This window comes from Rousettus aegyptiacus, unplaced genomic scaffold (assembly GCF_014176215.1).
Source record: "Rousettus aegyptiacus isolate mRouAeg1 unplaced genomic scaffold, mRouAeg1.p scaffold_m13_p_7, whole genome shotgun sequence".
In the NCBI taxonomy this organism is placed as follows: domain Eukaryota; kingdom Metazoa; phylum Chordata; class Mammalia; order Chiroptera; family Pteropodidae; genus Rousettus; species Rousettus aegyptiacus.
In genome coordinates this window covers 57,468,562-57,482,435 of record NW_023416310.1, presented here as the reverse complement: position 1 = coordinate 57,482,435, position 13,874 = coordinate 57,468,562, and the positions used below count along the sequence as shown (strand labels likewise).

Genomic DNA, 13,874 nt, shown 5'->3' with positions numbered 1-13,874 from the left:
TATTGATAGCCATTCTGACAGATGTAAGGTGATATCTCATTGTGGTTTTAATTTGCATTTCTCTGATGATTAGTGACCTAGAGCATGTTTTTGTGTATCCATTGGCCATCTGCATTTCCTCTTTGGAAAAATATCTCTTCAGGTCTTCTGCTCATTTTTTAATTGAATTGTTTGTTTTTTCATTGTTGAGTTATATCAGTTCTTTATATACTTTGGATATATGTGGAATATCTTCTCCCATTTAGTCAGTTGTCTTTCATTTTGTTGATGGTTTCCTTTGCTGTACAAAAACTTTTTAGTTTGATCTAGTGCCATTTATTTATTTTTCCCCTGTTTGTCCTTACCCGAGTTGATATGTCTGAAAAGAAATTACTAGTAGCAGTATCAGAGAAATTATTGCCTATGTTTCCTTCTAGAAGTTTTATGGTTTTGGGTCTTACATTTAAGTCTTTAATCAATTTTGAGTCTATTCTTGTATATGGTGTCAGAAGGTGGTCTAGTTTCTTTCTTTTTTTTTTTTTTCATGTATCTGTTCAATTTTCCCAACGCCATTTATCGAAGAGACTGTCTTTACCCCATTGTATATTCTTGCCTCCTTTGTCATATTAAGCAAGTGTATAGGCATTTTATAGTAGCAACCTATGGAAGCAACCTAAATGCCCATCAGCAAATGATTGGATAAAGAAGTTATGGTTCATATATACAATGGAATATTACCAGCCATTAAAAAATGAAATTCTACTATTCACAATGACATGGATGGACCTAGAGGTTATTATGCTGAATGAAATAAGTCAGATAGAGAAAGATAAATACTATATAATTCCAATTATATGTGGAATCTAAGAAACAAAAGAACAAGCTAATCAGAAACAGATTCACAGATATAGAGGACAATCTGGTGATGGCAAGAGGGGAGGAGGTTGGAAGGCTGGGATAAAGGAATAAAGGGTTAAAGAAGTACAAATTAGTTGATAGATGGACACCGGGATGGCGAGTACAGCATAGAGAATGCAGTTAGCATTAATGTAATGGCTAGTTCGAGAGCTGGAAGAGAGAAAGAATATACTTGAAACTAATAGAAAATAAAATTTAAAAAATAAAAAAAGAAAGCTCTCAAATCAACAACCTAATTTTACAACTTACAGAACTAGAAAAAGAAGAGCAAGCAACCTAAAGGCAGCAGTAGAAAGGAAATAATACATATTAGAGCAGAGATAAAATAGAGAATAGAAAAACAATGGAGAAAAGTCAAAGAAACCAAAAGTTCTTCAGAAAGATCAACAAAATTGACAAACCTTTAGCTAGATCCACCAAGGGCAGGACAGGGGATGGTTCTCAGATTCCTAAAATCAAATGAAAATGGGAACATATTTGATTACTGACAATTCTACAGAAATAAAAACTGTTATAAAAGAGTGCTATGAACAATTGTATACCAGTGAATTGAATAACCTAGATACAGTAAATTCCTAGAAACACAAAATCTATAAAGATTGAAACATGAATGGAAAATCTGAGCTAGTCTGGTGATTGAATCAGTAATCAAAAATCTCCTGACAGAAAAAGGAGCCCTCTTACACTGCTAGTGGAATTGCAAATGGGTACAGCCACTATGGAAAACAGTATGTAGGTTCCTCAAAAACAACGAATTGATCTACTATATGATCCAACAATCCCTCTGCTTGGTATTTACCCCAAAGAATTGAAAACTCATCTGAAAAAATATTTGCACACCAATGTTCATAGCAGTATTATTCACGGTGGCCAGGACGTGGAAGCAACTGAAGTGTCCTACAATAGATGATTGGCTAAAGAAGCTGTGGTACATATATACGGTGGAATATTACTTAGCCATAAGAAGAGATGAGATGCTGCCATTTGCGACAACATGGATGGACCTCAAGATAATCATGCTAAGCGAAATGAGCCAGACAGGAAAAGTTGAAAATCTCATGATATCACTTACATGTGGGATAAACATAAAAACAACAAATGAACAGGATAAATAAACAGACTCATGGACATGGACAATAGACTAGTAGTTACCAGAGGGGAAGGGGAAGGGGGGAGAGGGAAGAGGGGAGGTAGATGGGGTAAAAGGGGTCAAATATGTGGTGATAGAAAGAAGTCTAACTATGGGAGGTGAACACACTATACACACACACACGTGTGTGTGTGTGTGTGTGTGTGTGTGTGTGTGTATGTGCCTGAAACTTGACAGATTTCGTTAACCAATGTCACCAAAAAAAAAAAAATTTTTAAAGTTAAAATAGAACACAATCTTAGCAAACAAGTGATGCTCTCTGCATGTTGATTTATTTTATATTATAGTAATAATTTACAGATAGCTTTTTTCATTCTTTAAAATCAAGACCAATAGTTCTCTCTGAACTATTGCACTTACTGCTTAAAAATCCCTAAGTCCAAACTTATGTGGTTTATATAAGAGCGATGGCAGTGTTACTCATTGTATAGAGTAATTTTAAATCTCTTGAATAATAAGATGTTAACTAGAACTGCTCATTCACCATTTCCTTGGCCATTGTTATAAAATTGTTTTCATTTTTTATAGTCTATAAACATGAATTTCTAGATTTTAAATTATGCTTTTTCTCTGTTTTTGCATGTCAGGAGGTGGACTGTTAGTCCTTTATAGTTCTTTATAAAATCAACTCTTTATTCTTCTTTATAAAATGACTCAAAAAATGTGTTTTCAAATATGAACTGTATAAAATTTTTGCATTGTCATTTGTTACAAGACCGATTCATGTTAATGAGCAAAGGGTGAATTTTTTTGCTTTAATAGGGAACTGATAAGATTACTTTCTTCATTCAGGGGATTTGAATTTTTTTAAAAAGTGTTAAGATATTTATGTGTATAGTATTCTTATTTTGGATTTGATGTATTAAGTTTAAAAAAAATTGAAAATGACTCAATATTTTTTCTAAAAGCAAAATATCAACTTGTTCAAGAGGTTAATAAAAACATGTTAGGTACATTTGCCTCTTCTGTGTATAAAAATAAAAATTTTGAATTTGTTTTGTAGAAAATGTGTCGTAAAATATATGAATCCTTAAAAATGAACATGAGTGTGGCATTAAATCATGCAAAGTTTAATAATTAATGTTGATATATTTCCATTTTAAATAAATACTAATGGTAAAGAAAAATCTCCTGACAAAGAAAAGCCGTAGGCCCAATGTATTTACTGCTGATTTCTACCAAACATTTAAAGAACTAGTATCAATTCTTAGACTTTTCAAAAAAATTGAAGAGAAGGGCTATTTGATGAAGAGAATGCATTTTTAATGTGGGGATATAAATTGGGAGAGGGGGTAGAGACAATGTTATGAATTGAATGTTTGTGTGTCCCCAAATTTCATTTGTTGAAACCCCAGTCCCAATGTTTTAGTATTCGGAAGGGAGACCTTTAGGAGGTAATTAGGTCACGAGCCCTCATTAATGGGATTAATGGCCTTACAAGTAGAGAGACCTAAGAGATGATCTCTCTCTCTCTCTCTGGGCCATGTAAATATACAACAAGAAGCCATCCGTTTGCAAACCAGAAAGTGGATTCTCACAAGGAACCAAATTGGTTGTTGGCACCTTGATCTTTGATTTCCCAGCCTCTAGAAGTGTGAGAAATAAATTTATGTGGTTTAAGGCACTCAGTGTATGGTAATATGTCCATACACACAAAAGATTTGAAAGCAGATTCTCGAGATATTTGTATACTCAGGTTCATAACAGCATATTCACCATAGCTAAAGGTTGAAAGCAGTGCAGGTATTTATTGATGGATGAATAGATAAACGAAATTAGGTATATACATGCAGTGGAATATTATTCAGCCTTAAGAAGGATGGAAATTTCGATACATGCTGGATGAACATTGAGGACATTATGCCAAGTGAAATAAGCTAGTCACACACACACATACAAATACTATATAATTCCCCTTATATAAGGTATCTAAAGTAGTCAGATTCATAAAAACAAAAAGTAGAATGGTGGTCGCCAGGGGCTGTTGGGAAGAGGGAGTGGGGAGTTATTGTTTAATGGGTTTGAGTTTCAGTTTTGAAAGCTGTAAAGAGTTCTGGAGATGGTGGTGGTGGTTCACAGCAGTATGAATGTACTTAATACCACTGAACTGTGTACTTAAAAATGGTTATATGTATTTTACCACAATAAAAATAATCTTGACTTCATAACACATAATATAAACATATCTTACCTCTAGTTGATGCTTATGATACTTTTAATAAGTTCAGGTTTTCCTTATTGCAGATTTTTATAAATCATTAATGGCTACAGAGATTGTACTCCCATAATTGTGCCAGTATTACTTATTCATTATTAGAGCAAGCTCTGGAATGCATTTACAGACTTTTTAAAGTTTCTTAGTACTAATATCAACAAATATTAGAATGGGCTCTGTCTGCGGCCATGCCACTCTGAACACGCCCAATCTCGTCTGATTTTGGAAGCTAAGTAGGATCGGGCCTGGTTAGTATTTGAATGGGAGACCACCTAGGAATACCAGGCTTTAAAAATAAAGAAAAAGAAAAAGAATGGGCTCACTAAAGCAGTTTTGAAATTTTATCTTAGTATAAGAAGATGTACTTTTCACTCTTAAATTACTTATATGTTGTATCTGGAAATGACACATACCCACCACATTAATTATTTTAATTTCATTTATATCCTCCTGCTTTTCTATTTAATAGACACATTTAGATAACAGATTTGAGTACCAATAAATCTGGCTTACCTTTAATATTTTGATGTCTTCTGTTATGCTTTAAATTTAGATATTCAAAGAGAAGAAGAAAAAGTAAAACGATCTGTGAAAGATGCTGCCAAGAAGGGTCAGAAGGATGTCTGCGTGGTTCTGGCCAAGGAGGTGATCAGATCAAAGAAGGCTGTGAGCAAGCTCTATGCATCCAAAGCTCACATGAACTCTGTACTCATGGGAATGAAAAACCAGCTAGGTAAGATGGCCATTATTTCACAGCCACCTCATTAATGCTGATGTTCTTGCTACTGTTATCAATACTGGTTTGCATAAATAGCACAAACAGCCTTAGCTCCTGTTTTATTTTTTATCATTGACTTAGTTGGGGTGTTATATAAAATGCAAAATATTAGTGTCATTATTATTTTATTGTTATTTATTTTCTTATGCCAGTGTTGTTGAAGTAATGGTAAAATCTACATATAAATCTGCTTTGTTTAAAAGTTAGAACATATTTCTTCACGTGAATAGTGTTATAGTGACCTGAGAGTTGAGTCATAGGAGTGAAGTGTGGTCCTTTGTGTTAGAGCAGCAGTCCCCTACCTTTTTGGCACCAGGGACTGGTGCTCCTGTGAGAATCTAATGCCTGATCATCTGAGATGGTGCTCAGGCAGTGATGCTAGCTCTGGGGAGTGGCTGCAAATACAGATGAAGATTCGCCGATAGCCTGCCACTCCCCTCTTGCTATGTGACCCGGTTCCTAACAGGCCACAGACTGGTACCAGTCCACAGCCCAGGGGTCAGAGACCCCTGTGTTAGAGGAAGGATGAAGAAGAGAGTTTGTTCTGTCCTAGCCCCAGAACCTCCCTAGGCAAAATTTTTAAATGGTCTAAGTTTGGCCTTGTCTTTCACACACTTCCTTTTTTGCCTTATCTCTGGCTCCCTACCTAATGCTTCCTCACATCTTAGAAATCTGCAGACTGTATAGTGAGTATTCAGCCACATGTGAACTATCAGTTTATTTTTTAAAAACTCATAATGTTAAACTAAAAATAAATATAATTTAGTTTCCTTTCAGTGTCCAATATACTACTGTTTGTGATCTTTCACAGGTGTCTGTTTCCAAGTCAGTGACAGCTTGGATCATAGGTTAAATTTTATATCCAGGTGGTTTATTTCCTTTCTTTATTTCTATTAAATAAGGAAGTTCTAATTCAGAATTATAGTTGTTGGGAATGGCAGCAAGTGACTGTCAGAATTTTAGACTGAGTATGGACTCAGAAATTACAGAGACGTTTTTCACTAAAAAATATTTTCAATCCTATGATATAACTACATTGATGAGTATGTCTCACTTGAAAGTTAGAAGAAGACTGAATGTTTTACCTTAGAGGCTGGTACCAAATTAGTATCTAATCTGTCATTTGGTTGTATTTGGTTGAAAGTATTTCTTTATACTTAGTTTTATACTTTGATGTGGTTTTTAAATATGTGTAATAATAAATATATCATCAGGTTCTGCCTCCAGATACCAAAGAAAATAATCATGGGTTAGGAAAGAGTTAAAAAATAAGACTGACAAACCAAACCGTTTGTACCTCATATTAACTTTTATAAACTCTGTTATTTCAGCCCTAAAGTAACATATTTAGGCTCTTTAAATACTAGATATACCACCTAGATATATGCCTTTGAACAAACCAAGCCTAACATATTTAGGCTCTTTAAATACTAGATATACCACCTAGATATATGCCTTTGGTTCAGAACCAAAAAGAAATAGTTTAATCTTATTTGTCATTTTGAAAGTTCAAGTGAATACTCTTACTCTTTATAGCCAACTCTGAAAATTTTATGTTTATTCTCTATTTTTTATATAACATGCTGAAAAGATAATGTTCAGATGACCATGATAAGCTTATTTAAAAAATTTTCACTATTTCTTTCCTGAATCAGCATCAGAAAACATATTGCTTATTCTGCCTTTTATTCCTCCTATGAATAAAACATTGTATGCACAGCCTCTTTTTTCCTCAATTGCAAATATAAAAATACACAGGATAATACTATGTGCCTATCACCCAGAACCAATACATTTTGACATTTTGTTATATTTTCCTCAGTCTTTATGTTATAAAGGATTTAAAACATGATTACTAAACTTGAAGCTCCTTTAATATGCTTTCTTCTAAACCTCCCCAGAGGAAACCAGTATCATGAATCTTAAAATTTATATAAATGGTATTATGCATATGTTCTATATCTTTTTTCATTAATTATTATATATTTTGAAATATAATAACTAACATATATTAACTACTGGATGGTATTCCATCACATGAATATATCATATTTTTCTCTTCCCCCATTGATGGACATGTAGGCTATTTTAAATTTTTGCTATTACTAACAGTGCTACGGTGTATATCTTTACATTCTTCCCCATGCGTAATGGTTTATTTAGGAAAGTTATATACTCAGAAGCAGAATAGTTGGATTTAAATTGTTCTCAAATTGCAATATTGCTGTCCAAAGAGGTGTTCCTAATTTATATTTCCACCAGCAGCATATGAGGATTCTTTTTCCATATCTTTTGAGCAACCTTGGTATTGTCCTACTTAGTTTTGAAAAGTGTTATCTTATTTTAACATTTCCGTGGGAATTAGCGAACTTGATCACTCTTTTCTGTTCTTCTTTTCTTCCTGTGTACCGATTCCAAAAAATCTTGTCAAGCAATTATAGCTGATAAATAAGCTACCTGAAAAACTCTCTTCTCCCATAGCATGTACTTTCAGTAGTAAACATAACAAAACCTCTTTTTTGTACTGCACATAAGTCAAGAGCCTATTATCCAATATATTGTTATTTCAAATATATATTATTTTTTGGTTTTATCTCAACTGAAGATAAAACATCTGCTGTATGGTCCTTAAATGTTTAAATGCTCTAAGGCTTTCTGTTCTAGATCCTCTGTTCTTTCCATCTTCACTCCCTCCTTCTGGGTGACCTCACCTAACCTCATGCCTTCAAATGCTTATTGATTCTGGATTAAATGTAGGCTTCATGAGAACCTTCTCCAGTCTTCTCAGCAAATAGACTAAGCTACAAAAAGCAAAATGTTAATACATTTAAAAAATACATTTCCTTTAGTCCCTATTATGTACCATAACATTGCTGGGCACTGGAGATAAAATAGTGAACAGTACAGGCATAGTCATTGCCCTCTAGGTATGGGGTAAAAAGCAAATAATTAGATAAGTTTAATAAAAATAAAAACAATAAATAATAAATTTAATAATCAAATGTATTTTTACAAATGCAAACTGTGGTAAGCAGTAGGAGACTATAAAAGGGAAATGCATCAAGGATGGCTCCTCTTAGGCACTGATGCAATCTGAAGGAGGATGAGCAATTAAGTGTATGTGTTGGGGGGATGTTCCAGCCAGTGGGCCAGCATGTGTAACAATCATGAGGCCAAAAAGAACTGCATTCCAAAACACTGAAGGAAAGTCTGGGGAGTGGGGTACCTGGGAGCAAGGGTACTCGGGAGCAAAGGTACCCCAGCTCTCAGGACAATGGCCAGAAAGGATGAGCAGGGCAGTGAAGAAGACAGTTTTTATAGCTGTTAAAAGTAAGAATTCTTAGAGACAGCTTAAAATTGAGATGTGCTATGGCAATGGTACAGATAAAGTGCAGTGGGCGTTCAGAGGAAAAGTGTTTTGGGGAGAATTGTGGAATCATCTCAGTAGAGGAACTAGGGTGCTCAAAGGCACAGGAGAAGTATTTCAGGCTGTGTTCAGCCACAGCATTTGATTCAGTTTGACAAGACTGCATTAACGGGGAGCAGTAGGAGGTAAAGGTAGAAAAGTAATTAGGAGTCAGAGTTTTGAGAGTTAAGATGAGGAATTGTAATTTCATTCCACAGGCAGTGGAAAGCCTTGGCACACTGTAAGCACAGACTGCAGGTGGAGGGATGGACTGATGCAGTTAGATGGAGTGCAGTGGGACCTTTGAGGTAATGAGCAGGGACTGAATAGATTAGTATAATGGGGTAGAGTGGAAAAGAGGACACTAGGAAGAGCTATTCTGGATGCAGAGTAAGTGGGACTTGAACATGGAAAGACTGCAGTCATTGATAGACACTTGAAACCTAGGGAGAAAAACAGGCCTAAGAGAGAAAGGAGATTCTGTTTGGGGCTTCCCCAGCACCAAGTACACCACCTGGGAGAGGAATCACCTGAGAGGATTGTTGAGAGGGTTTATAGTAGGCTGTTGCTGGTTGGCAGATTAAATACAGCAGAAAATAGGATAGAACCTGGGACAGGCAAGAGGGAGGTGTCTACATTTGGGAGTGAGAAAATGGAAAACTGGAAAAAGTGTATTGAGAGTTCCAGGGAGGTCTTGCTTTGAATATGTGTCATCCCACCCCTGAGCCTGTTGCTGCTTTGAAAAGCCACCATTGGATGAAGTCACTCCTTTTCCTTAAGATACTCCTCTGTTAAAATGCAGATGTCCCTTACAGGGGTAATATATTAAGCCTTGTCAACTATTAATACATTTTCATGATTATAGATGCTTTCCAAGTGATAGCTTTCTGACAGCAACTTCTCACAGAATAAGACAAATGATGATTATGTTTTGATTGAGGGGAGAAAGTTAAGATAGAGGTTCAGAGGTGGGGCAGGAAATAGAATTACCATGTGATTCATTAATTCTACTTCTTGGAATGTACTCAAAAAAATTGAAAGCAGGGATTTAAACAGATATTTGTGCATTCATGTTCATAGCAGTTTTCACAATTGGCAAAAGGTAAAGGCAACCCAAGCATCCCTTGAAGGATGAATAGATAAAGAAAATGTGGTATGCACACGCAGTGGAATATTATTCAGCTTTAAAAAGGAAGACAATTCTGACATGTTACAACATGGATGACCCTTGAAGGCATTATGCTAAATGAAATATACCTGTCACAAAAGGACAGCTACTATATGACCCACTACTCTGAGGTACCTAAAATAGTCAAATTTATACAGATAGGAAATAGAATGGTGGTTGCCAGGGTTGGAGGGAGAGGGGAACAGAAAATCAAAAGTTAATGGTACCGAATTTCATTTTGGGAAGATGAAAAAGTTGCGGAGATGGATGCACAACAATGTGAACGTTTTTAATGTCACTGAACTTGCATATAAAACTGGTTAAAACAGTAAATTTTATGTTATACATGCATTGTCACAATAAAAAAGATATGGTGGGGCAGGTCCACTTTGTCAAGCCATGATGGGGTTCTAGCAACAGGGACTGAACAGGACCTCTAAGGCCTTGGATTGTCAGGGCAGAGAGAGTGTGTGTGTGTGAAGGGACAACAGAGGCAGTAAAGGGAGGGCCAGGCTAGGCCAGTACCCCTTCCGCAGTACCCATTGGGATTTCCTTCCTTGGCCTTGTTTCTTGGTTTTGTTTCCGTATACTTTAATTGGAGTACTTGAAAGTGACTTTGTGAAGTATGGATTTTTGAAGTGAAATATAACATTTGTAAAATTGAAACCAATTCAGTCAAAACACATTTTTCACAACTTTTAGAATTTTTAACCTAAAAGTTATGCAAGCTAATCCCAGTTGCAGTAGCTCTTCTAGCTTAGGTCAGTGATTCGCAACAGGCAGCAGTTTTGTCCTTCAGAGGACATTTGGCAGGTTTGGAGACATGTTTTTGATTGTCAGAACTGAAGAAAGTGACATGCTGCTATTGGTATCTAGCAGGTCAAAGCCAGGGATGCTGCTAAACATCGTGGTTGCATAAAACAGCCACCTGCAACAAAGCATTGTTGAGCAACTTGGACCTGCAGTTATGGATTCAACTCACCTTATTGAGCTTTTGTATTTTCTTATACCTGCTATATATGTCTTTTTAATAAACTGCTTCAGATTATTTTTCCAAGTTGTAGCATGTAAATTATAAATAAACAACTTCAAATTTTGAAAGTTTCCCAAATGTGCATGGTTCTAGTATTTTTGATGACTCATTGCTTTTTTGCCGTTTGGTTTGGGTTCCCCATATTATAGAGTGTTTATACTATCTTCTTTTTTAATTTTTTTCTTTTTTATTTATTATGTTAGATATTTTCTTGTATATCATGTATCTTTCAATTTTTTTAAACATTGTTTTAAGGAAGAAGTATCCTGTTCTCTTCAAAAATATTTACTTTTGAGGTGTGAATGTTTTTAATACCACTTTTCTTCTGAGCTTTCACTTGATATTGTGAAATGTCATTGTAAGATTACATATTCCTTATAATTTTATTCGTTCTGTTTGTAATTGCCATGTTTAAGTTGGCTTTTAAAAAGCAGTCAGTCTACTTTGCAAGTGCATTGCTTGCCTGGGCCCTTACTACCAAGGAGTTGCATTTTGCTGTTGATGCCACTTTCAACATTTATTTTAACTTCCTTTTGTTATGGTGCTATCAAATTTAAGACCCACGGAGCCGATTGAGATTAATTATGAGCCTTTATTAGCTGGCCGGGGACTGACTCTCCCCACTAGAGAGAGAATCAGCCCCCGAGCCTCCAGAAGGGCTAGCTTAAAAAGCCCTAAAACCCCCTCCAGCAAGCGAGCAGGTTTACAGAAGCAGAGGCTGGTCATTAACATATCTTAACACAAGATAACGACACCCTTAACATTAGCATATCTTTGCACAGAATATCTCCTAGAACTACACCCTGTTTAACGTTAAACAATGGAAGCAGAAGTTGGCCATTTGAAAATTTTCCACCCTAACACTTTTCTGGTTTTTAATTTAAAATATTCCAAGAACCTGTGATAGGTAGAGAGCTTTGTGTTTTTGTTGCTTTCGTGTTGGTGTCAGATTCTTTTCAAAATATTTCCATTGATCTTTGTATCTATTGATTATGAATCCAAGTCTGTATTTAGCTACTTTGTTTCCATCTTCGGTTATTGTTATTATGAAATAATATTTCTTAGCGGAAGTTGTATTTTTATGTATATAATATCTTCTTTCTAGCAGGCATGGGAATATAACATTTTTATATACTCTTTTCTAAGATTTTTCAAATTAAGGTTTTTATTTTGAGATAATTATAGATTCACATACTTACTGTTGTAAGAAATAATACAGAGAGATTCTGTGTACCCTTTATCCATTTTCTCCCAGTAGTAACATCTTGCAGAATTTTAGTACAATATCACAACCAGGATATTGGCATTGATAACAGGTAAGCTACAAAACATTCTCATTGCTACAAGGATCCCTCACATTGCCATTTTTTAGCCACACCTACTTCCCTCTCATTCCCACCCCTCCTTAACCTCTGGCAGCCACTAATCTAATCTTTTCTCCATTTCTGTAATTTTGTCATTTCAAGAATGTTATAGGAATGGAATCAAACAATATGTAACTTCTTGGGATTGACTTTTTTCACTTAGCATAATTCCCTGGAAATTAACCCAGGTTTTTGCATGTATCAATAATTAATTCCTTTTTTTATTGCTGAGTAGTATTCTGTGATATGGCTGTAACACAATTTGTTTAATCATTAATTTGTTGAAGGACTTCTGGGTTGTTTTCAGTTATCAATTATTATGGATAAAGCTGATATAAGAGTGTACAGGTTTTTACATGAACATATGCTTTCATTTTTCTGGGGTAAATGCCTAGTTAGAACAATTACTGGGTTTTATGGTTGCATATAAGAACAGTCAAGCTGTTGTGCAAGAGTGGCAGCACCATTTTGAATTATGTTTTCTGCATCCTCACATTTGGTAGTGTCACTATATTTTAGCCATTCTGATGGATATGTGGAGCTATACGATTGTGGTTTTAATTTGCATTTCTGATGGCTAATGGTTAGGAACATTATTTGCTGTCTGTATCTCCCCTATGGGAAAATGATACTTTTCTAGTTTTATGTATGTTGGAAATTCTCCACAATGAAATGCTAAAAGTAATTCATTGTGTTTATTTCTGATTTTTAGTGTCCTAGAACTGTAGGTCTGTTTTTGTCACCAGTATGCAGTCATTGTATATCTGTAATTGAATGTATTGGGAGAATTAGTTGCTATTTGTTGAAATATCACTCCCTCCTTTTGCCATATGAAACTGGTTACTATTTTCTGTTTCTATAAAGAAACATTCTATAGTTTTTATGGCCAATACAAGAAAGGAAAAATCTATTTCTGACCTAATACTAAGTATGTCATTAGAGGTAGGAGCACTTGAGTCTTTATAACGATTTCAATATTGTTTGCTATTAAAACACTAATAAGTTTTAACATTTTTTAACCTAAATTGATGTGATAGTTTTCCCTATTATTCATTCATTGGTTTATTCAACAAATAGTTGTTGTTTCAGCTGTGTCAGGCATAATGCCAAGCACCAAGAATAAAATTGTGAGTCCATTTCCAAATAAAAAGAGGTCCAGTACTCTCTTCAGCAGCACATACACTAAAATTGAAACTGTGCCTAGAAGATTAGCATGGCCCCTGCATAAGGATGACATACAAATTGATGAAGTATACCACATTTTTTAAAAAAAGAAATCTCTCCATCAAGTCCCTACTGTACAGAGCCGTCAGTGGGGCCCTGCACTGTACAATGAGGGAGGAACGTGTGTACAGGCCCTGAAGTTAGAGGGGCCTTAGAGCACTGGAGGACCAGGAGAAGGGCCTGGGAGTGGACCCGGGACGGAGGCTTAGTAGAAGGAGCTGTAGCCATGAAGGGTTGCTTGTTTTATTTCATAATTCCCTCTGTATAATTTTTAATTTTAATTGTCAACTATTTTTTTATAATGCAAATTCAGCATTTTCCATAGAATTTTAGTTTGTTTATTTTGAAGAATCTTTTTTTTTATTGTGAAATATACATAGTAAAACTTTTTCCATTTTATCCATTTTTAAGTATACAATTCATAGTTACCATCTTTATTAAATATAGGATAATAGTTTGGTTTTTGGAAATTTTAGATTTTTTCAAACTAACATACTTTTTGGAACTATCTGCCACTAAATCTTTTTTTCTTTGTAGATAGATTTTTTAAAATTCATTTAACAAGTATTTATTATTAGCAGTCTCTGTGGCCAGCATATCAGTAATATAGTGGGACATGATCACTACTCTAATGCCACT

The 13,874-nt window shown here is 35.1% G+C and overlaps 1 protein-coding gene and 1 non-coding gene across 5 annotated transcripts in view; both read left to right on the top strand.

The window, feature by feature from the left end:
• Positions 1 to 13,874, top strand: part of LOC107505996 (charged multivesicular body protein 3) — a 93,838-nt gene that overhangs the window by 63,799 nt on the left and 16,165 nt on the right. For all 4 annotated transcript variants that reach the window (XM_036224108.1, XM_036224105.1, XM_036224106.1 and 1 more), the window contains one exon: positions 4,816 to 4,995. In XM_036224108.1, coding sequence (XP_036080001.1) covers positions 4,816 to 4,995 — 180 coding nt within the window. The remainder of the gene's footprint in view (positions 1 to 4,815; positions 4,996 to 13,874) is intronic.
• On the top strand, positions 13,170 to 13,276 carry LOC118605840. The gene has a single exon (XR_004952249.1). It is a non-coding gene; the product is annotated as a U6 spliceosomal RNA (small nuclear RNA).